At 37.6% G+C, this 23,690-nt stretch overlaps 1 protein-coding gene across 1 annotated transcript in view; it reads left to right on the top strand.

Annotated features, from left to right (window-relative positions):
• The first annotated feature begins 644 nt into the window (after positions 1-644).
• Positions 645-23,690, top strand: part of LOC106921143 (cadherin-12-like) — a 38,783-nt gene continuing 15,737 nt past the window's right edge. Inside the window, exon 1 of the mRNA XM_088001352.1 lies at positions 645-1,020. Coding sequence (XP_087857478.1) covers positions 775-1,020 — 246 coding nt within the window. The 5' untranslated portion in view covers positions 645-774. The remainder of the gene's footprint in view (positions 1,021-23,690) is intronic.

Genomic DNA, 23,690 nt, shown 5'->3' with positions numbered 1-23,690 from the left:
TTTCTTCTTCTTTACCTGCAGTTTTTAGATGAAATACACCAAGACAAGCTGAAGTGAAGGAAATCATGACATGCATCAGAACCCTCTCATTAAAGTGTCATTGAAAATGCTGACTTTTAGCCAGTCTATGGTGAGGAATTGCTGCAACATTGACAGGTCTGCAGCTCGGTGTGTGGTGGCCGGTAATTGACAGCGAAAATAAAGGCACCGTTTTTCCCCACAGAGACAAGTTTTCTTGCTAATTAGAGCATGTATCCATGAGAACTGCCTGGCGTAGAAGTAATCTATCACAGGGCACATAATTACAGCACTTACTTTTATGCTTGAGAGTGAAAGCACTATAATTTATCATTGAGCAGTTAAAAACTAATGCAGGTGAGCAGTGGGGGAAAGAATATAGGCTGCTAAGTGCCACCAAGATATTGGTATTTATGAAAAGAAAGCCATTACCAATCGGTGTTTGTGAAAAGGAAGCTATTAGCACCGCATGTTATGACTGAGTGTGAGGTGAGGCAACCCTGCACTACCCTTATTCTTTATTTTAATAAGGTGTTATTAGTCTGCAGTACAGGTGATGCAAAAATTAGCCATTTTAAAACGGATTTTCTTTCTTTCAGGTAATGAGATCGAGAAGTCACTGTCTGCAGCCCTGAAGCACGCTGCGACTCCACGCATCACTCATCCACACAACTCATCGCCAGCAGCCGTTTCCCCCCCGTAACTCAGTTCTCAACAAGGACTTCAACTCGGGGAACTGAGCCTCACAAATCGCCAATGCTTACAAGGAACTGCCTGCTGCTGTTCCTGTGGATTCTTGTCAACGAGGGTTCCGTCTTTTCCTCACACAAACCTTCATCCCCACTGGGACGGAGCAGGAGCGGGCGAGAGCGCGCCAGGAGCTCGGTGGGCTCGACGAGGAATGGGGCGGCTGCGTTTCAGCGCGTCAAGAGGGGCTGGGTGTGGAACCAGTTCTTTGTCCTGGAGGAGTACATGGGCTCAGACCCGCAGTACGTGGGCAAGGTAAGAAAAAAAAACTTTGTGCACCAGTAATTTATGGTACAGGAGAAGTCATAAATCAAGCAGTAAGAAGTTGTGGAGCAATTGAATCAAGGGGTAAATGGAGGGAGCAAAGGAATGTTAGGAGATATAATGGGATAAAGGAGGGTAAAAAAAGGAAAACACTAATGATAGAGAAAGTATCAGGTGAGAAACATTAGAAATGGTCTAAATACATGGACTTTGATGCTAAATTAACCAGAAACTGTGTAGGAGTGGGAGATTTCAGGATATTTTGTGGTACTATAGTGTTAAACTAGGGTTAGGGTAACTATACGGCTGTGATGGGATGAAACAGAAATCCATACCAATCGTAATGCGCTACCTTATGACACCAGTCGTATAAAAAAGTGTGATCTGTATCACTAAACTGCAACTTTAATGACTCTCACTGAACAAACAGTGAAAACAAGGAATAAAACCTACAATCCTGACCATGCGGACAGTTTTGGGAGGTTTTAAGCTTCATTAATTGGAATTTATTGTGACAACAAAAATCAAAGTTCTTCACGATGAATGATAAAAGATGCGATAAATGTCCAGCCCTGGTAAACTCTTCTTAAGACTTGAACTTTTTCCACATTTGATTCGTAGTTTAAAAGTGGACAGTTTTCTTCTACGTTTGACTTTCGGGCCTTTTAAATTGCCCCTCTGGGGATAATTTTGAACTGAACTGAACCTCAGAGGTCCGTTTGAGAACAAACGGCATCAAGAAGACAAAAACACAGCAGTCAGGTCAGAGCAAAAGCTGCAGAGAAGTTCAAACCATGACTTGAAATCTTCTAAAACTTAAAGTGTGACCACATTTAAATAAAATTGTGATTGGAGGTCATTTTACAGAACTTTAACCTAAAAGTTGTTGGTTTTGACATGATGAACAAGAAGAAAGAACAGCTCATTTAAAGGCATTCTGTTTGGAGCGAATGAAAGATTTCATCTGTAACGTTTAGAAGAAAAACATTGCAAAAGCATTATTTAACTATTACTTTCAATTATATTGAACAATATAAACTGTTATATTGGACAGTTTATATTGTTCAATATAAACTGGAAACTCATCATCACAGCAAACTAATATATTAAAGCTTTTTTACACATCAATGTTGTTGTTGCTGGAGCCTTTCCTCGTGTTTTTGCAGCTTTAGAAGGGAAAAAAAGATTTTCTGAACTTGCGTAACCTCAGTGCTTTAAAAAGATTATTGTGATTACAACATGGTCTTTTTTATTTTCTAATTGGGAAAACTTAAAATATGAAAAGTAGCAGCTGTTTGAGAAATTTGGCCTCAAGAAAGAAATGCTAAGAAAAAAATCCCCAGAAAATTAGGAATTATTTAAAAAATTAAATATAAAAATGCTGCATACTCTCTGAAGACCTAATGGACATGGTAGCTAGTGAATAATTTGACTTCTGCATATAAAAAGTCAAAATACGATGAATGAAGGGGAACCAGAACCTGCTGCAGCTGTGAATTTATTTCAGTGTTAATGTGATGAACCATGAGAAGAATATTCATTCTTGTCATTTACAGCTAGTTCTAGTTACCTTGAACTACTATAAATCTACCAAGTTATGCCCATCTATTTAAACTGACACTCTGTGCCAAGAGGCTTTTAATTATGTAGCAGCTCAGAGAGCCTCAACTGGGGCCTTAAAATCGCCACGCATTTCTTATGGACTCTACAAAATTGACCTTGATGGAAAAAAATTAAACATAATGCCACTGATGGGAGAAAAAAAAACATAAAAAGTCCCATCTAAAGTTTGCCATGGGCTTAATAAGGGAGTGGTTTAGATCAAAATATAATTATGTGCTGAAATGGTCCACTCCAAGGCCCGGTTGGACCGGGCCATCGGGATTCACGTTCCATTTAATCAGACTGAGCTTGAACTAGTTTGGGAAAATGTCATCTTCCAACTGGATGAGACAAACTCCAAAAGACTTTCAGCTATAACTGCAGTGAAAGATGGATCCATAAAGTGTGAACTCCTGGGGCCTGGAGACAAATACTTACCATGAATTTTAAGCTTTTATTTTTAAAAATAGTTAGAAAAAGCCCCGTTAATGTTCACTTCACAGATATACATCACTTTATGTCAAATAAAATTCCACTAAAATACTTTAAAGGGAACCAATGATGCAAAATTCACAATTTGCACATTTTTTATGCTTCCATTGGGGGTTTTGCTGCTTCTAAAAAAAACCTCAGTTGCTTTTTGGCAATAAGTTAATGTTTTTGGTGTCTGGTAAAAAAGCAATTTCATAAACTTCCCAGTTAAGTCACATTTGGGACCTGGCAACCCAAATGGAGCTTAAGGATGTTTGGTCAGCTGGTATTACTGCTGTATGCAGTGTACAATGGCTGCTGGAAGAGACAAGTGTTTCAGGAACAACTTGATGCATTCTTGTTGGTTGTGCAGGAGGCTCTACTGATGCTTTTCAAATACGGTTGTATAGTTATACATCTGTTTGGAGTCATTTTCATGTGCAAGTGTACATGTTGAGTTGGGGGCGTGGCCAGCAGCAGCTTATTTGGATTTAAAGTGACAAGACGCCCTAAAACAGCTCATTCTGAAAGGAGCTCAGGGTAGACAGAACTGAGTCGACTGAAATCTCGTTATCCAAGATGGAGTTTGTGCAAAAATGTAATGAACATGTTTTTTTATAGTCCATAAATCTATCCTGATCTGTTCAAGGAAGTAGAATAGGTCACCTTTAAGGTTTTCCAGCTGTAATGTGATTAAATAGTTCTGCAAGGCACTGTTGTACAGCCTACCAATACATCCTAAAGGTTACTACTTCACGTTGCCCCATTTAATTTACCCCATGAAGCTTCACTACTGTTATCTTTTAAATCTTCTGTGGAGAAATTGTCCCTGCGTCTACAGACGAGACAAAGAAATCCATACATGCTAATGCTCCAGTGCCACAACCCTTCTATGCCACTGTAAGCAGACGCACACGGCATCAAAGCCGAGAGAGAATCGATGGTATGGTGGAAATAACTTTAAATTACGGTCCTTGCAAAGCTGTAAGAACATCATACTTATGAGCAGGGGAAGGGTGCCAAAAGCAATAAAAAGGTAGAAGAGACTGCAGCAGCCTGAACAAAATGCATCCCATCAGACCCACTTGTTTTGGTCCCCTCTAAAACCTTGGCTATCACTCTTTTTACCAGGATTTCTTATTCACTGATGTGGCTTAGGACATTCGTAAGCAAACTCTGTGGGGGTTTACGGCTAAAGTTGTAATTTGGCAGTCCTGGCTTACACAGGATAATAGTAAGACTGACTTATCTGCCCCAGTGCCACTGTAATCAGCCCTGACAAGCCGTGCTGTTTGTGCAAGTCTCTGAGGGCAAAGCAGGGAGAGAGGCAGAGGCTGATGTCTGTTGCACTTCTAAGTCCTTAATCCTGGACCGCTGCACTGCTTCAAAATAATTGACTGATTCTTCCACATATGACCAGGATTTGGAGATGCTCCGATCTTTGTTGGGACAGTCTTAATAGAGAGGATTTAGCTCATCATAATTGTAGTGATGGCACATTAATAAGTTCAAAACAGGCTGTCAAGTACCAACAGAGTTTAGATAAGGTGCCAGAAATGCACCGTCAGGGACACAGTTAGCCGTGAAGCTAACAACAACAAAAGATGAGCACCGTTTCACCTACTCAGGAGTAAATCTACGTTCCATATACTCTGAGAAGTTGACATTTTTAATTTCCAAGTCAGAGAAAAAATAGTATATATATGTAGATATTTCAGCATTTTTAAAACATTTCTTAAAGCTGCAGTAACTTAAAAAAATATATATGTTTTTACATATATTGTCATTTTGTGACAGTATAGTATGAGAGATTTTTTTTTAAATAAAAATAAAAAAAATAACCACCTCTCAGTGCTACTATTGCACTCTTTAGATTACAGTCTGGTCCTGGTCAGAAACCACCAATCAGAGACAGAAGGCGGGTCTTAGAACTGTCAATCATGCTTGTGTATGCGCTGCTCAATGTGCTAATGGTGGAGAAACAACTTACAGTTACAAGAAAACTGTCTATATGCCATCATTTTTTGGCTATGCTAACTAGCCTTAGCATTCTTGACATCTTTGCTATTGAGGTGAAGCTGTAGCGTAGCAGAGAGCAAAGGGGTGGAGGTGAGCAGCGTGTACACTAGAATGATTGAAAACCTGTGACTGAGGTGTGTATTTCTGCATTTAGTACAGGGAGAAGGCAGATGAGTTTGATGTTTACACATTTTATCTGTCTCACATTTTACTATGACAACATAGTGACAGTTTAAAACATTTTCATACCAGCTACATCCTGCAGCTGTAAACAGATAAAAAAGTAAATATTCGTGTACTGATGTAGTAAAGATCCATGTCACCATCTAAAAAAACAAAGCAAGTCCTCATAATTTTGCATACATATGATGATGCTCATCATATATGAAGAGCCAATAGCTTCAGCACTTAGGAGGTAATAAACTTGATTTATGCTATATAACGACATCGAGGAGAAATATCTACTTGATGTAAGTTCTTAGAAGCTCATAATAATTTGACAGAACATTCATTCATAAATGCTGAACGTTTCCTTTCAGTGATTCTAATTCGGGATTCAACCTTGAAAAGCAAGAAGTTCAAACCTCAAGTTAAAAATCCAATATCTCTGCTGCTACGTACATCACTACTTTATATTTCATCTCTAATTTCATCACAACACTGTTCAATATTTATTAATGATTTGTTGCTAGAGTGGAGACAAATGCTTTGCTCTGTGCTTTTAATCACAAATAATAGATTATAGTGGCTTAGCCCAACAATTAGCCTTGCAATATCAAATAGATTCAGACACAGAGAGACAGAGATGGATATTCAGATGACCTCTAAAGTTAGTCTAACTTTGAATATATTGCAAATTTCAAACAGTCATATTGGCTAATAACCTTTTTATTTGCACTTTTGTGGGTTTTTATCTCTTCCACCTACATAATATTACAATTTAAAATATTGTGTCAACATGTTCACTGACCGATCTGCTTGTATGACCAATAGCAAAGGTAATTTTATTTATATAGCACATTTTCAGCAACAAGGCAATACAAAGTGCTAGTCTAGTTGGCTTGGTGACCAAGGCTAATTAGCTTAGCAACTGAGAATATTCAACTTGTTTTGCCCAGGAAGTTAAAACCCAATATAGCATCCAACTGCACAAAGCACTGTCTACAGTTTTTAACTGTACTGGAGTCATTATTTCCCTATTTTATAATAATTGATGTAAAATAATGCAGAGCAAATTTGTTACTGAACATCTCAGATTAGTTTCTTCATTTTAAAAATAGCAAATGGAATTCAGTGCACTCAGAAACTGGGCTTTATTTGAAACCAAATTAGATACTAAATAGAAAATCCAATCATAAAACAAATCTAAAAAAAGGTTGATGTGTGTTGGATGTTTTTGGTTCAAAGCTGGTTCATGATGTTTGTGCAGGACGTCATCTGCTGCTGAATTACCACAGGATGCCAAATGCAGGACTTGGTTGAAAACTGTTGAATACTGACGCAACACAAAACTGTAAAGTCACAGGAAATGTTTCTGAACTTGAACAGAGATGCAGAACAGGGCCGGCTTTAAGAGAATAACGTTCTGGCTGCCAGAGCTGAAGGTTATTCAAACTTATCAGACGTTAATCAGCCAATACCTTTTTGCTATGGCTACACAACTTTCCAAATGTTAAAGAGCAGCACAAATCTTCCCAGCTGTACAGCATCCAAGCCAGAGGGAATATCTTTCCAAAAAAAGATTAATCTGTATAAAAAAGAATGAATCAGAACTAATAACTGAGCTACTTCAACCTGCTGAGCTTGGAAGAAGCAGCATTGTGTAAAGTCTACTTTTTTTTTTAGCTTTAAATCATGTTGTAACATCATTTCCTCATTGCTTTGATTCTTTCATGCATGTTTGAGAAATACTTTAATCTTTATGGCAACCACTGTGCAAAACACCTGGGTGGACCAAGCTCCGCCTTCGAGGCGCAGCTCCTCCTCTTAGCTGCAGTTTCTAAGCTTCCGTCTCACAAAGCAGTTCTTCCCTCCGACTCCTCCACTCAGCTCCTGCAGACTAGCCAGCAACAATTAGCAAAACACCTGGTGGATCTGCAGAGCTCATTGTATGAGCTACTTAGTGAAACACTGGTATAAATGTTGCTAAAGTGCTAATAGGAGTGATGTTGTGATCACTTCCTGAAGGCTGAATGTCAGAAAGAGCTTTAAAAAGAGACTAAATTTCAAGATGTTAAATTACAACACATTTTTAAGTAATTTTTGATATATGTCGTATTTTATAGCAACTGAAGGTAACAGTTACTTTGTTGTACTACAGAATGGCACTATGTGGCAGGAAAGTGCATAATACTGGCCCTTTAAGAGATGCAGTAAATGGAAAGCAGTTTCTAAACATCAGGTCCATTCAGTGACCCACATGGTGTGGGCTAAGAGTGACACATTAAATTTGCTCTCCGCTCAGTGGCAGAAGTGCCTCTCTGGACCTATTGAAGTAGTAATTTCTGTATCTGACTGCAGCCTCTAACAGGAAGGAGAAGATCAGATGGGGAAAAAGCAGAGAGAGTTACTGAAGACTGGAGAAGCTATACTTGGGAGCATTTGAGAGTCGGGGTGGGAGCTAGCTGAAGAGTCCCAGTATACGAGTATGATGTAAGAGAAACTTTGTGGCAGATGATGATATTGCCAGAGGAGTTCATACTTCAGGGATGTGTGACTGAATCATCCGTCGACCCAGCCTCATAAGCTTGGCAACACTTTAACGATTGTGTATGCAGAAAGTATTACCCTCTGACCCGCTTTCCAGCCAGACACACACGCAGCTGTAATGATCCAAGCAACATGAGTGTATATTACACACAGTCCTCCTTACATGCCATTACGGTTCATTATTCTGAATGTTTAAATCTTTTGGCACTCAGCCTAAAGAGGATAGCTGCGGTGGAGATTGATGGGAAATTTGGGGCAAGAGAATCACATGGAGCAAAGATCCCACTGGCTGCAAGTCAAGCAGAGGGATTCAGCTGCAGAGGGCTTTCTTTTTTTTTCCCCCCATCCACATGTGCGCTGACCATGCAGCCATCAGATGTCCACCGAAAGGATTTCCACTGTTTTTTTCTTCTTTTGTTTACTTTCCACTGAACGAGTGCCAGACACATTTAAAAAAAAAAAAAAAAAAAAACATTTGTATGGATTCTGAATGCAGATTGATGCAACTTTAGTCTTTAATTGGAACCAGTTTATATTCAGAGGACAAATGCACAACAAATGTGATCTTGAAGCGTTTTATAAAACAAGTACGATGCACATCCAGAATCCAAACTACAGTGAACCTTCGGTTTTCGCAGAGGTTGGAGACCCTGACCGCCTGTGACTGGATAAAATTCACAAAAACCTGAGACTCTCTATAAAAACTGCATATTTTAGTAGATCAAAAATCAAATATGCCATATGAAACTATCTCATTATGTCCACTATCTGTGTCAAGGAAAATGAAGGTCAATGCCAACCAATAGTGCGTCAAGTAGCATTGACGTCAGTTTTTCTAGCTTCCCAGGTGACATTTTCTTTTGAATATTTTAGATATACAAAATGAAAAAATATATTTTTCTCCAGGCTGAATCCACAATGGACCCTGGAATTACCAGAAACTTCAACCAAAGTTTTGAAATGAGGGAACATCTCTCAAGTTGAAGCGACCAGAAGTTACTAGACTCGCTGAACGAGGGAGGATGGACTCCTCCTGCACCAGACCAGCTCCAAAGTGTCCATAACTCTTCAACGTGCCGTCGGCTCCCCGACAGCGAGAAGCTTTGAGTTCAGAGTCAGATCAGAGATAATATTCAGACGAGATTCTAAAATTACTTTTGATTGATTTGGTTACCTCTGCAATGTTATCCATGCATAAAGTTGAAAATATCTGCACCAAGTACTCCAATATTTAAATTGTAATTGTCAAAATTGTGGATGGCCTTGAGATTTTTCCAATCAATGTTTAAAAATAAACTGTGAAAGATGGAAAATAATCCATTAAATCAACTCCTGGCTCCTCCACTGCATCCCAGCCTTGAGTGATGCAAGGAGGAGGATAGTCCTCCTCCTGCTGCAGTTTTTTAGTATTGATCTTTATGCCAACCATTGAAAGTTGAAAGTTGCACGGAAGTTGAAATTTTTCCAACTTTCATGCTCAGGCCCACCACTAGATAGGAAAGATAGTTATGTTGGAACTTATTAGTTCTAATGTTTACGTTTCATTTTTCTTGTTGCACATAAACTCTCAGAAAAGCCAAAAACCACCACAAGCAAGAAATTCCCCATTTTGCCACTTCCCTCAACCTTTCCCAATGTTCTAATGTTTCGAAATCCACATAAAAAAAGAAAAACACCTTGAATGAAACATGGCCATTGTTCCGATGTGGAGATGGTCGATAGGCATCACCAAACATATGAGCACAAACGAGAGTGAAATATGAAGCCATCTGTCTGTCAGCAGGAGCTTAACCCAAACTGGGTCACCAACAGGTCAGTGGTCCCAAACAGACAAATCTCCAGCACAACAACAAATCTGAAGCTGCTGCATTGGCCCAGTCACTGGGTTAATTTGATTGCTAAATAGCTGCGTAGAAACAAATATCTCACATAATCATAAATTCAAACACTGTTGGAAAGAGGAGGGGGCCACAGTTTAACAGTAATGATGCGAGTGACTAATAAAGTCAGACAGAAGAGGATTAGTAACGATAACAGCTGCTAAAAACGGCTCCATAAGCAACTGACTATTGTTGCAGTTTATACATTTAGGGTTGATGCTATTACTAAGAGCACCAAAATTTAAATATTCTGCCATTTGGCATTTAAAAAAAGAAAATTAGCTGATTTCTATGTGCAACAGTGCAAATTATACCCATTTCTAGAGCATCACATTATATGCATCACTGCCAACTGTAATTAGAAAAGCTAAATAAGCACTAATTAGTGCTAGCCACTGAAACATAATTCAAGCTGCTAACTGGGTGGTAATTTTGTCAGTTCTGACAGCAGACTAAATGAAAGACTTGTACTGGAGAAGGATTGAGGTGGAGGGCGAAGTGATGGGGACACACACTGCACTGGTGTCGTGGTTCAACTGGTCTGCCTGCAACTTGTGCCAAAAAGAACAAGTGGGAACAGCAGATGTTTGGCAACAGTTGGATCAAATTTACTCGCCTTACTGGTTTCTTCCCACTAAGAAATGTCGAAACATTCATTTGGGTTTTCAAACCGAACAGAACCATTTTAGGAGGTAACAAAATGGAACTATCGCCGAACTGCAAACAGGATTTTCAGTGCTGCTCGAGTCCACTTCTTAACCATGTCCTTGTGCATGACTAATATTGAAGCACTTATATGAAGAAAATAAATTAGATTTAGAGTGGATTTTTGTCCATTTTGTGGAAATAAAAAACCCAGTGCTACTTCTAATTCTTTCAAATCAAACGAGGTTACAAGGTGTTTTATAAATGTTTGATTTTTGACTTGAAGATAAAGTCACAAATACAAAGAAAGCACTAATTTGTGGTATTTTTTTTAATTCACATGAAAAAATTATGAAATAAGTATTTTGTTATCTTATTGTGACTTTCAATTTTAAAAAACTGAACAAAACTTACAGACTTTTATAAATGTTTGACTTTTGATTTCAGGATCAAGTCAGACATACAAAAAGCATTCATGTATTTTTTATTCTGAAATGGAAATGAAAAATGAAAATTTGTTTCTTTTGATGTTTCAATTTTGAATTAAGAAAAGAAAAAACTGAACAAAAGATAGCTGGACCATGAAAAACCAACTTTAGTGTTTGAAATTTTCCGTTTTTAAAAGGTATGATGGCGTGGTAGGGTCATTGTAAATAATAATAATAAAGTACATTCCTGTCAAAAAAACTCACATTTTCTAGAAAAAGTAGAGAAGTTTCAAATTTGCTAAAAAAAAAAAAAAAAAAAAAAAAAAATAAGCAATGTCTGAAAAATGTCCAAGTTTTTTGGAAAAGCCAAAAACCACCTGAGTTGAGCATAAAGCCTTGTGGAATGTCTTAATCTATATATATTTTGTAAACACTCTGTTCTTCAGTCAAAGCACCATTTTTTCTAGTAAATTATCAACTTTCAAAAATGGGAAATTTCAGGTATTCTCTAGGGTTTTTCTTTTTGGGATAAATGTAACTTTTCTGCCTACAGTGGTCATAATATGCTGATGTAAAAAGCATTATGGTTGTCTGGATTTTATTTAGGCACATCATAATAAAGCAAACTTTACAACAATACATAAATTGGGCCTATATTTTTACAAAGACAAAAAGCAATGAAGCATGAATCTTCTTTTGCACTTCGCATTTATGACCTACTATGTCATGATTCATCATAAAATGTATGACTGACCAAGCTGGAGGTTGTAAAGTAGAGAAATAAAAAGTAAAGTTTAAAGGAGTGGGAGAACTTTTAAAAAAGTGTAATGTAATGTAGGCTCCTATTTTTAATAATGGGAAGTAAATAAACCGTATTACTAAATGTTGTGTCCTCCAAGCAGTTACTTTATTGTTATATTATTATAAAATGTGAAAAGAAATAAGTTGCAAAAACGAAGCTGAAAGCAGCAGCTGTAACTTTCTAGCATCTTCATATTTAGCCAGTTTCATTAATAAAATCATAGATTCTGTGACACTTTTTGAAACCACACAAGATGACAAACACCTTCTTCCCCCAGTCATTCCATCTTTTCTAAAAACTGCAGGGCAGTGATTTCCATTTGCTTCTTCTTCTGAATGTAGGTCGAAGTCAGGCTGCTATAAATCCACAATGAAAGATGGGCTATCATCCTTCATCTCCTTTGAAAACATATCAATACACCTCAAAAAGTCGATATCGAGTCATGCTCCAGCAGTGAGGTGGGAGGGCTCAGTTTTATTACAACTTCCAAGTTAATGTCTAAATTTATGTTGATGCATTTCAAATCTAATCTCCAAACACTGCGCTCGTCTTCCGACTGCGTGCATCTGCTTCTGTTTCAAGTGTATACAGTATTAATCCAGGACGAACGGGGATTTATAAATTTAGAAAACTAAACATAAGGGGAAAACAGATTATTATTGTAATACACTACCTGTTCTTTTTTGGATTAATGAGAACCAGCAAAGTTTCTTTTGTTCTGCAGCATGTGTAGAAATAAATGCCGAGTCTGCATTCCTGCGCGTCCTGGTGGCTGGTACTACTGCAAACTAAAGAGTCTATTTTTTTCCTCAAGCTTTCAAACTATTTAATACATGCAAGCTCATTTGAATACAGAAACAGTGGAAGTCTGCAGTAAGGAAACTAATGTATTCACATTTGTCTTGCATGGATCAAAATGTATGCAAAATAAGTCCAAACAGTGTAATATTTAAATAAAACTCATTTACAGCACACATCTAGATGCAATAATATAAAGAAATGTGCTGAATTTAATCAGAAGCACAAATAGCATCTCTGGAAAGTTTTCTTTCTGGTTTACATCAGAGTGTAAGAGTTCACCACACAACAATTCATCCACGGCTCCAAAACCAACCCGGTGCAAGAAGAACCAGAACAGATTCTCTTCTGGTCTCCAACCAGTTCATTTCTTACTCCTCAGAAAGATTCTTTTACCCCTTTGAAGTCTGGTGTAAGAAAATTTAACTCAAAGTAAAAATACATGAATACCACGGCTTTACAGAATACATACAAAGTGTAAAACTGATTGTTTTTAATTAAAAGTTATTCCAACAGCTCCTCATTTGGATTTTGACATCAAAACGAAACTTTTGCCGTTCAGGACTTTATCTAGCAGCACAGATATAAAAAGTTGGCATTAAGTGGGCTAACTGGTCGGCTATCTTAGCAGACAAGCTGCAAATAACTTGGCAATTTTAGCTGCAGTCTTACAGTGTCAGGTGGACGTCCTTTAGTTTCCACACTGACTGTCCAGGGTGTTTTAATGCCAGGATATATTCCCAAAAAGTTGAATGTGTCTGTTATTAGTGCAGGAAGGACAGTTGCATTTTATCTGTCTGCTAACCTGTAGTGCACAGCAATTGGTGGGGGAGGGGCAACTCCACTCAGTGTAAAACTTTTTCTGACATCTCAAAAAAACAGGAAAAATTCACGAGCTTTAAATGTTAAATTTTGGACAATGTCTTCCACTCCATGCTTTAACTCTTTAAATCAATCAGAAGTGTTTATCTGATGTTATCTGCTAAATTATTAATATTTCTTGTAAATATATATTTTTTTTTTATCCACAGCAGTTGCACCGATCCACTTTTTCCCCCGATACCGATATCTGATGTTTGGAATCAGCCGATAATCTGAAGCAAACAATAAAAACATTGTTGGATTGATATAAAACATTAAAAAATAAAATAAAAATAAATAAAACAAAGACAAATGTACGGAATTACAAATTTGTTAATTCTGCATCACTACAGCACTTTTAAATACACCAATAGCTTCACAATATTAATCATGTAAAAACAGCGACTTTAATTTGGCCAGTCAGTAACATGAGGAGCATAACAACCTAAGATAAATAATAAAGAAAACATAAAAACAGCAGGTTGTTCACACATGAAAATAAAATGCAACAAACTTTTCAAATGGTTCAGAAATTGCAATTAGGAATTATGAATATAATGGAAAATAAATAATAATGATAGAAATGGACTGAATAGATCTGGGGAAAATTCAGGTGCACCAGCAGAAAGTTAAAAGTAAAATAGAAGCATGCAGTTTGAAAATACGGTCAGGAATAAAGATGGATGGTATTAACATCTGCATCAGATTCTCCACTGTGGGACAAGATCACATTTCTATTCTTTTCCGCCTTAATATTGGGAGCTGACCCGTACCTGAGTCAGCATATAATCACATTTTGATGTTCAAGAAGTCCAAAAGAGGTTTTCCACCCAAATACCACCTTTCAAATCGCCCTGATTCTTGTAAACAATAAATCAAGTGCCCCACTCGTAGTTCTGGTTTTTTAGCTCGTCTCAGTTGGCGCCTCGGTGTGGAATCTGTTTTCCTGGGTGTTTTCCACGTCTCCACACTTTGACTGCTGGGATATTCTCCAGCTGCCTCCTGGGACAGATTTCTTGGGAACAGAAAACAGATGGATGGATACAACCACTGCTGGCAAATCGAGTTGGCTTGGCTGTGCATACATCTGTGGTGAGACTTTCAATAAATTGTTCCAGGGGACAAAACTTTAAGTACTCAGCGTCAGTACTTGGAAGTAATTTATTCCTCATTTTATATTCTTTTTTTTTCATTATCCCAGTGCTGACGTGAACTAAAACTCTTGAAAATCAAAGAAAGGGCTGTCTCATCATACTCTGGCCCCCTAGGCATTTTTGCTCGAAGGTATATTTTGTTGAAAGGGTTTCTAATTGTAGCCTTTCGGATGTAAAATTGTTTTGTTTGATGCTTCGTTTGGTCTACCTGAAGAGGAATCTCATCTTGACCACATGCCACTCTCTTCCCGGTTTCTATTTTAATTAAAATCATCGGCAAACCATTGCTGAGGATAGACTTATGGGTTTGGTTCAAAAACACCACACTTATCAGAGCTGGATTTTAGCAACAGAGACTATTAGTGATGACTGGTTAGCCCTTACACAGACAGAAGGTCCTAAAAAATAAGAAATCCAAATGAGGGCAGCTTAATGGGGAATTCTGCACCGTAAAAACGTCGCACATCCGAGGACAGGAATAATGAGGAGCGCAAAAATTTTGACAAGCAAAGTCCACAGGGCTTAAAAGGGGTAAATGTGGCAACTAAAATATGCTGAGACCTTCACTGAACTGGGCACTGATTAGCTGCAAGCACTGCAAGCATGTGCAGCCTGGAAAATATGGGGCAGGGTTTTTTCTGGTAAACTTCACAGTGAGTTCAGGACGTGGTTTTAAAAATGTTCTTTACTGCTTCATCAACTTTAATACAAGAGTGAACCAAAGCTGTTTTATTACATCTGTTACAGTAACAGATGATTCAGATCCCAGAGACAAGAAAACAAGGCAGGAATTTAGAATAGGATAGTAAAATATCTGTAGTTTGATTAGCTAAAAAAATTCTGGAAAGTATGTTCAAACATTAAGGCCATTGTAGACAGATAAAAAAAATTAAAAATTCTAAAAAAAAAATAAATAAATAAATAAAAGTAGCAAATTTTGTAGCTCAAAGAGTCAAAACTTTGCTGGGAAAATGAAAAAATGTGGAATTTTTTGAGTTTGAAATTAGGAAATTTACCAGAACTCAGAAATCAAGATACATTTTTTTTATTTTTGAAACTTAAATTTGAATGTTTTTCTAGAAAATTTTGGAGATTGCAAATTTCACTTTTTTTCTAGCAATTTTTCCAACCTTTCAAACTTAGACATGTCCTTGCTTTCCTAGAAAGTTTTGTTGGTGGACTTCCATTTTCCCCCCCATCTGGTGGTTACAGAATCTCAAAAGTCAATTTTAAACAGTTACTAAAGTTACTCCATGTTGTCCAAGTCTTCTTTCTTGGCTCTTTTTAAATGTATTTTACGTGTCTTTATTCTCTGCACAGCTGCTACTACGCACTACACACCCTTGACTCCATGACAAATTTCCTCAGGGGACAATAAAGTGTATTCTATTTTATTCCCATAAGCATGCAGACAAGCGTTCATACATACTTATGCAAAGTCCAAATGGATACCGTGAAGAAAAGCACACACTAAATGCGTGTGCATGCACAGACATGCATTACAAATATTTGTACAAACCTCAAGGTTTTAAGAAATTTGTCAAATCTTTTCCGTTTTGCTTTATTAGGCATTGAGTGAAAATTACTGCAGTGAGAGAACAGGCTGTAAAGGTGTGAGAACGACATGTAAAACGCAGGCTGAGGTCTCTCTGGAAGACATGTTTTTACAGATGGAGGATATATGCAGCTCAGTGTTGCTGCAATCATTTCAAGGTGTGACAAAAAAGCATGAAGCTCCAAACATAGAAACATCTGAGAAGGTTTTGTAGCAGCTGGTTGCCCTTTTTTCCTATGGTGGCACCACGGGGGGAATATATTCATTATCGCTTTAAGACACTCATTTTGCTCCCAAACGTGTTTTTGAAGCTTGACATTGTTTCATTTCATCGCCAGTGAAATGTACCCATCTTATTATGCTATCCTCTGAACATATGTTCATTTATTTTATTTTTTTAAGTAAGTTGTTTACAGTTCTGGTAACAAGTTTACATCTATTCAACTGCAGGAATGTTCAACTAATGTTTGGCTAGTTTTTTTTAGGGTGTAACAACTACACCGGCTTCTTAAATGTGAATAAATTTGCACAAATTATGGATTTTCTCTGATCCACACAGAGTCACAAGCCTAAATATAAACAGACGCCTCCACAACTTAGACTAAAGGTTCTTCAAATCTAGTTACACCTCAACTTTCTTTGCGTTACCAGCTATAACTTGAGAACGAGAGCTCACACAACCTGCATGGTTCGTCAGAACAAACAGCCCATCAGCCCTTCATCTGCTCTCACTAATCTCTGTCAAAGTTCTTATAAAACACCAAACTATCTCAGTTATTCCAGCTAAAGCTAAGGCAGTAGCCACTATTAGTTTCGGTGTAACACAGGGGACTTGTAGAGGTTGTTAATTGAAATGCTAATTCTGAATATGATGCTAAAGGCTAACTTCAAGCAACGCTAAGTTCAGTTTTTTCCCCATGAAGTTAGTTTGAAAACTTCTAACAAAAAAGGAAAAAACTCAGTTAAGAAACTGAGCTAAGAAATTATCAAGTCGTTAAAAAATGTGCCAAACTGCATCTTGGTCATCCCGGATGTCAATGCTAAAGCTAAGACAGCTGCGTCACCACACAGCTCACTCCTGTTGAGCCGTGCTCAGCTGCAGCACACCACCACGTCTCTTACACAGTAAAATTGCCATTAGTGGTACTTAAGGATACATGTGGGAATTGGGGGGTTTGCTATATGTGGAGCAGCAACCACAGTCTCTTTGTTGTTGGCTGAAATGCTAATTCCAGATGTTAAACAGTAACCTTGAATAATAAGTTAGTTTTTTCCTTATTACCAGAAGTGCTCAAAACCAAGTTAAAAACTGACTAAAGAAATATGTAGACAATTCTCTGAATAGTTTGTAGCAATAAATTTGGATTGTGTAACCAAGTGTAGAGAGAAAAAAGTTATGCTTTCTTCTCAGAAGAGCAGTATACAGCTGTTCGCTTGAATGCCCCATTTTTCACTTGAAGACAAAAGGTCACTTATTTACATACAAGTCAATATGAAGTTTATTTTTTCTTAAAACATAAAGGCCAGCACCATTTCTCTGACAACCTGCTTATTCCCTCGCCTCCTGCCTGACAACAAATGGCCATCCTTATTTTTATTGATGGCTCTTCCTTTTGCTCCCATTCCACACCTGTCTCAGATTTATGACCGATGTGGAGCCTGCAATTTAATCTTTCTGTGACGACCCATAAGAGGGACATAAAAGCTTTTTCAACAAGACTTGCACACCGGGACCAACAAAGGAAGATTTCATCAACCAGCCGTATGAAATTTATAGGCCTAAGCGAGACGGTAAGTTCCACCCGGTTAAATTTGGTTCTTTTTAATCGCGCCGGAAGTCCTCTATATTTGAGCGAGTCAACATAAAAACAACAAACCTGTTTATGTGCTGTGATGACTAGGACAGCCGCCGCTGTACAATAATTCAGCAGGACTGAGAGGCAAACCAGCAGCTAATTAACTTGGAATTCAAAATCACAGGCTTCATAACTTAATTGGTTTGCTCCGTGCTACGAAGATGTTTATTCAGTGACCTACAGCTAAGTGGGGCTGTAATGTGCACAACTGAGCCACCGTGCTAAACAATAATCTTATATAATCTTGTCTATTTATATGCAGCATAGTTAAAGAATGTCCAACACAGAAAGAAAAACAAGATAATTGGGTAATATAAACTAGACTGCACAGGAATGTTCAGGTAACACTTATTTTCAGGTCTTTCTGAAGGTTTGTTAGTGTTTGCTCAATCATTTATAATCCAGATGTTTTAACTGACACGTTTAATTGAAATATATTGTCGCTTGATGTACAATTATTCAGCAAAAGGCCTGAATATTACAGCTTAGGAGGCTTTAATGTGGAATTATTGCTACTATAATCAATAATAACGCAAGAGTTACAAATTTATTCCATGTGAAAGAATTAGAATAGCATTGAGTCCACCTATTAAACACTGACATTTTGTACTGATTTATATATATATATATATATATATATATATATATATATATATATATATATATATATATTTCATTTTACTAATTAAAACAAAACTATATTCTAAAAGACATGGACACCCTGCCTCCTTAAGTAGTTTTTGTCCAGTTTCTAGTGAAAACTGTAGAATATTTGAAATAAGAATAAACTAACTCATAAATAGCTTTTCAGCAAGAAATAAGAACTTGTTTTCTGTCAATTCCTTAAAATTAAAAAGTGCTACTTCAACTGGTTGATTATTTTGTATTAAGACATTTTCCCAGGTCACAAGTGAAATAACATCCTGGACTTTTTATATTAATATTTATTGACTTAAAACAAGTTGCTACATCTTTCTATACCTTTAAGTTAGTTTTTTCAAGTGTACTTTGATATTTGCTGTAGAAACTAGACAAAAATTAAGATTTTGTGTTTTTGCAGTGTAATGTTACCCCTCATGTTCAGTTTACTTAAAAACAGGGACAATCTGCAAAAAACTTTCATAAGAGACGCTTTGCCCAGATTTAGCTAGTTTCTATCTGTACTTCCTGAGCCAGTGAGTTAATAAAGTATAAAAGATAAATTGAAAGTTCCCATATGAACCATATACAATCGCTGCACAACTCGTAAAGCAACACAGTAGTAAATGCCAAACTTCTGTTCTGTAACCACTAATGCCAAGACTGCAGTTTTCATTTTTCAATGCGGACACTGAGGTACCTTTGGCATACTGCAGGAAGATGCGTCTTCCTACAGAATGAAGACAGATGTTTGACATCTGTCTGAGGACATTTCCCCCGCAGCAGCTCACTTCTGGCTGTGAGATATTTCAGATTTCTTAAATATAGCATCCATTAAAGCCATGTAAATATCCCAGCCTGCTGACCAAGTCTTTCCCTTTATGACCACAGAGTTCCCATCTTCTGGCACCATTTTGTGTCACAAACAAGGTAGTTCTGAGGGACAAATGGACCCAAACCAGTACCAACTAGCAAGATGTAGCTAATAAAGTAAAGTGTATATATCAGTTTTTTCAGAATTTACCTCAACAAACCAACGCTGCAGCAGGAAACATCATAATAAGCATCATCCTTCGGAGACATTATGACAAAAAGTAAATGATAAAGTTAAAGACCTCCAGCACCAGTACCGGTCCGAGCCGTTTTGCTCTTTTCCCTCTGACAAACATGTAAACACCAGATGCTTTCCCAGTCCAAAAGGGGTCTAACATACAGTATTTACTGTCATTAGCATCATTTACAATTAGCTTACGTCATATAGCTATTTAAAAAGAGAAAATGCAGAGTGGTATTTAAGTGTGAATTTTTTTTTTTTTTATTTGAAAGCTGCTAAACGCTAAAGTTAAGACTAGAGTGATATTTCATATTTTCCCAAACAGCAGGAAGTGATTAATCTGTTATTTGTGTAACAACTATAAAGATAATAGAGATTGTTTTTCTGTGTTCAATTGGATTTAGTTTATATTATTTTAAATTTATACATATTTTTAAAATCATGCTAGCTTTGTGCGTTTGTGGACCTTAGCAGCCGCTCAACTCACATATACCTTGGGCCGGCTGTGTCTATTACCACTACCTGGAGTATAAACAACCATTATACTGATGAGCTCAGGTCCTGTTTCATGTCTTTGAGCCATTTCGTATCTGCGTGACTGAGGTGCTGTTCATCTACACATTTCCATAATACCTATAAATTAGGGTCATCTTCACCGCTTTTAATAGACCAAGCTAAAGAGATTGAAAAATGATTCTGGGACATTACCTTTGTATGCATCACCTGTAATTTCCTACGATATGCAGAGTGATTTAAAATGGTTGCTCTGCTGCAGACCTTATGCAAAAGGTTGAGGCATCGCTGCGCCTCTGCGGCTCGTTAGAAATTATTAAGAAGTGGAGAGCATTCAGAGTGGAAATGTATGTTGATGATGAATGTCGCCAGAAAGAACAGATGAAATAAAAGCTAATGATGTCATTCATCTGTCCTGCCAAAGTAATACAACTCCTATATTTTGTCCTGATGGGTAATGGAGTTTTCTGTTGAATTGCCTGAATCATATTTCCAAATGGCCTGCTAATGCCCCAATAAGGATCACTTTCTACCATGGTCAACATTTTCCATTTGTAGGATGACATTCATGAAAGGACGTCGTCGGGATTCTGGGTAGAAAAAAGTGTCGGTGTTTTGTATTAATGTTGCTACATTGTTTCATCAGGTGTGCGATGAGGAATGGTGGCCATGCGTTAATTCTGACCTTTATGAGATCAAACATCTGTATTTGTACCTCAGACTGAGGAAAAGCCATCCGTACGATGTGGGATGATGCATTCAGAGGCTTTCTGCTCGCTGCATTTGCTCAGTTTTACAAACTGCCAAACTAAGTGGCTATAATATCCTCAACCACTTCAGCTGTTTTCAAAAAGTGCAAGTTATCCAATTGGTTTTTTGATGAATGGCCATTTAAACAGCATCACAAGAGAATAAAACTCATTAACTTCACTTGTCATACATGCAAGGCTTGCAGTAACACACACACACACACACACACACACACACACACACACACACAGATTCTGTGGTTGCATACCTGCCGATACAAATCCCAGTGAGTTTTTTCTCTCCATCCTTATTACCCAACTGGGCTATGACACAAACCAGATAGCGTTCTCCGAGCTGTCACCAATACAAGAAAAAAAAAAAGACTCAAGCCAAAAATCGATCAGCTATAAAAAGCCTGCTAGATTTGACATTGTGTTTGCTTCCCTATCACCTGCTCACCAGTACAGTAACGACCCTCAAATGGCCGCTGCCCAACAGGCAGGCATGATGTGGTAAGATACGGAGCCGCGGTGACAGACTGTGGACATGAAGCAGCTTGCGAGTGGAGACACTGTTACCGTGTGATCTTACAACCGAGCAGGGAGCACCGATGATGCAGAAGAGGGAAAAACTGCCTCACACCTTTAAATAAAAAAGGACAAACTAAAGATGGCAGGTTTCTGATGCAGCGTGGATCTACAACAGTTTTCATTATTCAGTTTAGTAGATTGTTTTGCTGTTAACCATCAGTCATCTGTGGTCTAGATGAAGTCATGGCTTTCATACCTGAGGACCAGTGACTGGATCAACCTACTTGCCATCTTTACATTGCAAAAAAACAAAATCTAAATGTCATCGTCTTATTTTTGGTGCAAATATCTTAAGTGAACTAAGACAAAAGCATTTTATAAATATATTTTCTACAAGACCTATAAGCTTATTTTAAGTTGATAATTCCTTAATTTAAAAAAAAGTGCTAGTTCCACTGGCAGATTATGGAAAAAAAATATATTTCAAACGAAATAGTCAGTGGAACCAGAATTTACTTAAAACAAGCTCTTATATTTTGCTAAAAGTTTATTTTTAAGTTAGTTTTGTCTTATTTGAAGCACGCAAGGAAACTAAATACTTTTAGTTAAGATTTTGAGTTTTTGCAGCGTTATGGACAGCTTCCTCCATCTTTGGCGACTTGAACTCCATTTTTACAATGCCAAGTTTTTATTCTGGACTTTTTAAGTAGGAAACGATCTGCACCTGAATCGAGCCTCATCAAGTCCGAGACTCTAAAGCTCTTTACATCTAGTCGTTCACACACTGATGGTGGTAAGCTGCACCGCAGCCACAGCTAGTTTCATTATTATTATGGCTTTGTAAAGGTGTTATAATTATCACTGTGGTGTTTTCAACAAGTATGTTGGTGACACCAAGTTAACCACAAATTAATGAAGACCCTGGAGATCAGCTGCAGCTTGTTTCACTGTCCTCATGAACATGTGCTGAAAACTGAAATGGCACATTTACAAAGTGCATAAAGCCCATTAAACATTTACACAAAATAAGCACTTAGTTATCAGTATAAACTGTCAAATAAAGCAACTTACTGCATTCCTGCCTGATAGTTCATGGCTGATCACATTTCCATACCGCCTCTCTGCCAAACTTTGTTTTCTAGCAAAAACCGGAACCAGAATTTACCGAAAACTTGCATAAAGAATGAACTGCTCATGTACTTAACTTTTAATCATCTTCAATACATTTTTAGATTTTAAAGCCGTGTATTTAATTTAGAGAAATGTCTTAAAGGAAACACTTTAACCTTTTCAATTTTCTCTAATTGACCTTTTTCATCCTTCATCACCTTCCCTTTAAGAGACTCACTGTTAGACATTGAGTATAAATTATCATTAAGCTATATTAATGGTAGCTTGCAAACTACCTGCCCTACTGCACTCAGAGCTGTAATTTCATTTAAAGACAGGAGCAGCTCTCATCAGGGTGTTTGCAGATTTTTTTATTTTATTTTTTTAAACGTACCTATTGGTGCTGGATTTCTCACCCATCAACAAAGAGTTGCAGCTTTGATGTGCATTCTTGAGGAGCTCCACATAATCCTGGCCGCAGAAATCCAATTACAGCCTTTTCTACAGAGGTTGGTTACATTCTCCGCTGGAATAACTCAAATCAGTATGCAGCTTTACTGCCCAGCCAGTGAGGGACCGTTTGCTGCAAAGCAACAGAACCCAGCAACAGCAGCTCACTCTTCAGCAGTCAAATCCTGCTGCTCCAACTTAAAGAGCATTTAACAGCAACACAGGCTGCCATATCAACAGTTTCTACCTGTAGTCAATGCCTGTTTTTCTAAATTTGCGTGTTTATTAATGTAAGAACTAATAGGCTTGGTAAAACTGCTGATGATGTAGCTGCCAGTCTGCATCAACTCAACTCTTTCAGGTGGAACAAGACGACCTAATTCTTAAAGAGGACAACGTTGAAATTACCAGGTCATGACTTGTTACTGTCAATGTCTTACTCGTGTCTTTGTCCTTGTCATTACACAATGAGTCGCTGCAGAACGTGAACAGAATAGGGTTTGTTTTGGCATTAAGCCCTCGACCAGCCGTCTCCAACCTAAACAAATACATTCAACGCTCCATGATGGAAGAATAAATGTGAAACCAAGATTAAATTCTCTCTTTTTTACACCTTTTAATTGTATGAAACAACGACAAATAAAAAAAACAAAGACTTTAATCCAGGGGTGTCAAACGTATGGCCCGCGGGCCGGAACCGGCCCGCCAAACGATTTAGTCCGGCCCGGGGGCTAAATGCATTATCATTATTCATGAAAAAACATATACTTCGTTTAATTGAAAATCTGCAGTTCCTATACTGTCCACGAGGGGCGCTGTGTTTTATTCAGAGCAC

Source organism: Poecilia mexicana, unplaced genomic scaffold (assembly GCF_051168715.1).
Source record: "Poecilia mexicana isolate PSO_F unplaced genomic scaffold, ASM5116871v1 scaffold_20, whole genome shotgun sequence".
Taxonomy (NCBI): domain Eukaryota; kingdom Metazoa; phylum Chordata; class Actinopteri; order Cyprinodontiformes; family Poeciliidae; genus Poecilia; species Poecilia mexicana.
This window is presented reverse-complemented; position numbering and strand designations above follow the sequence as displayed.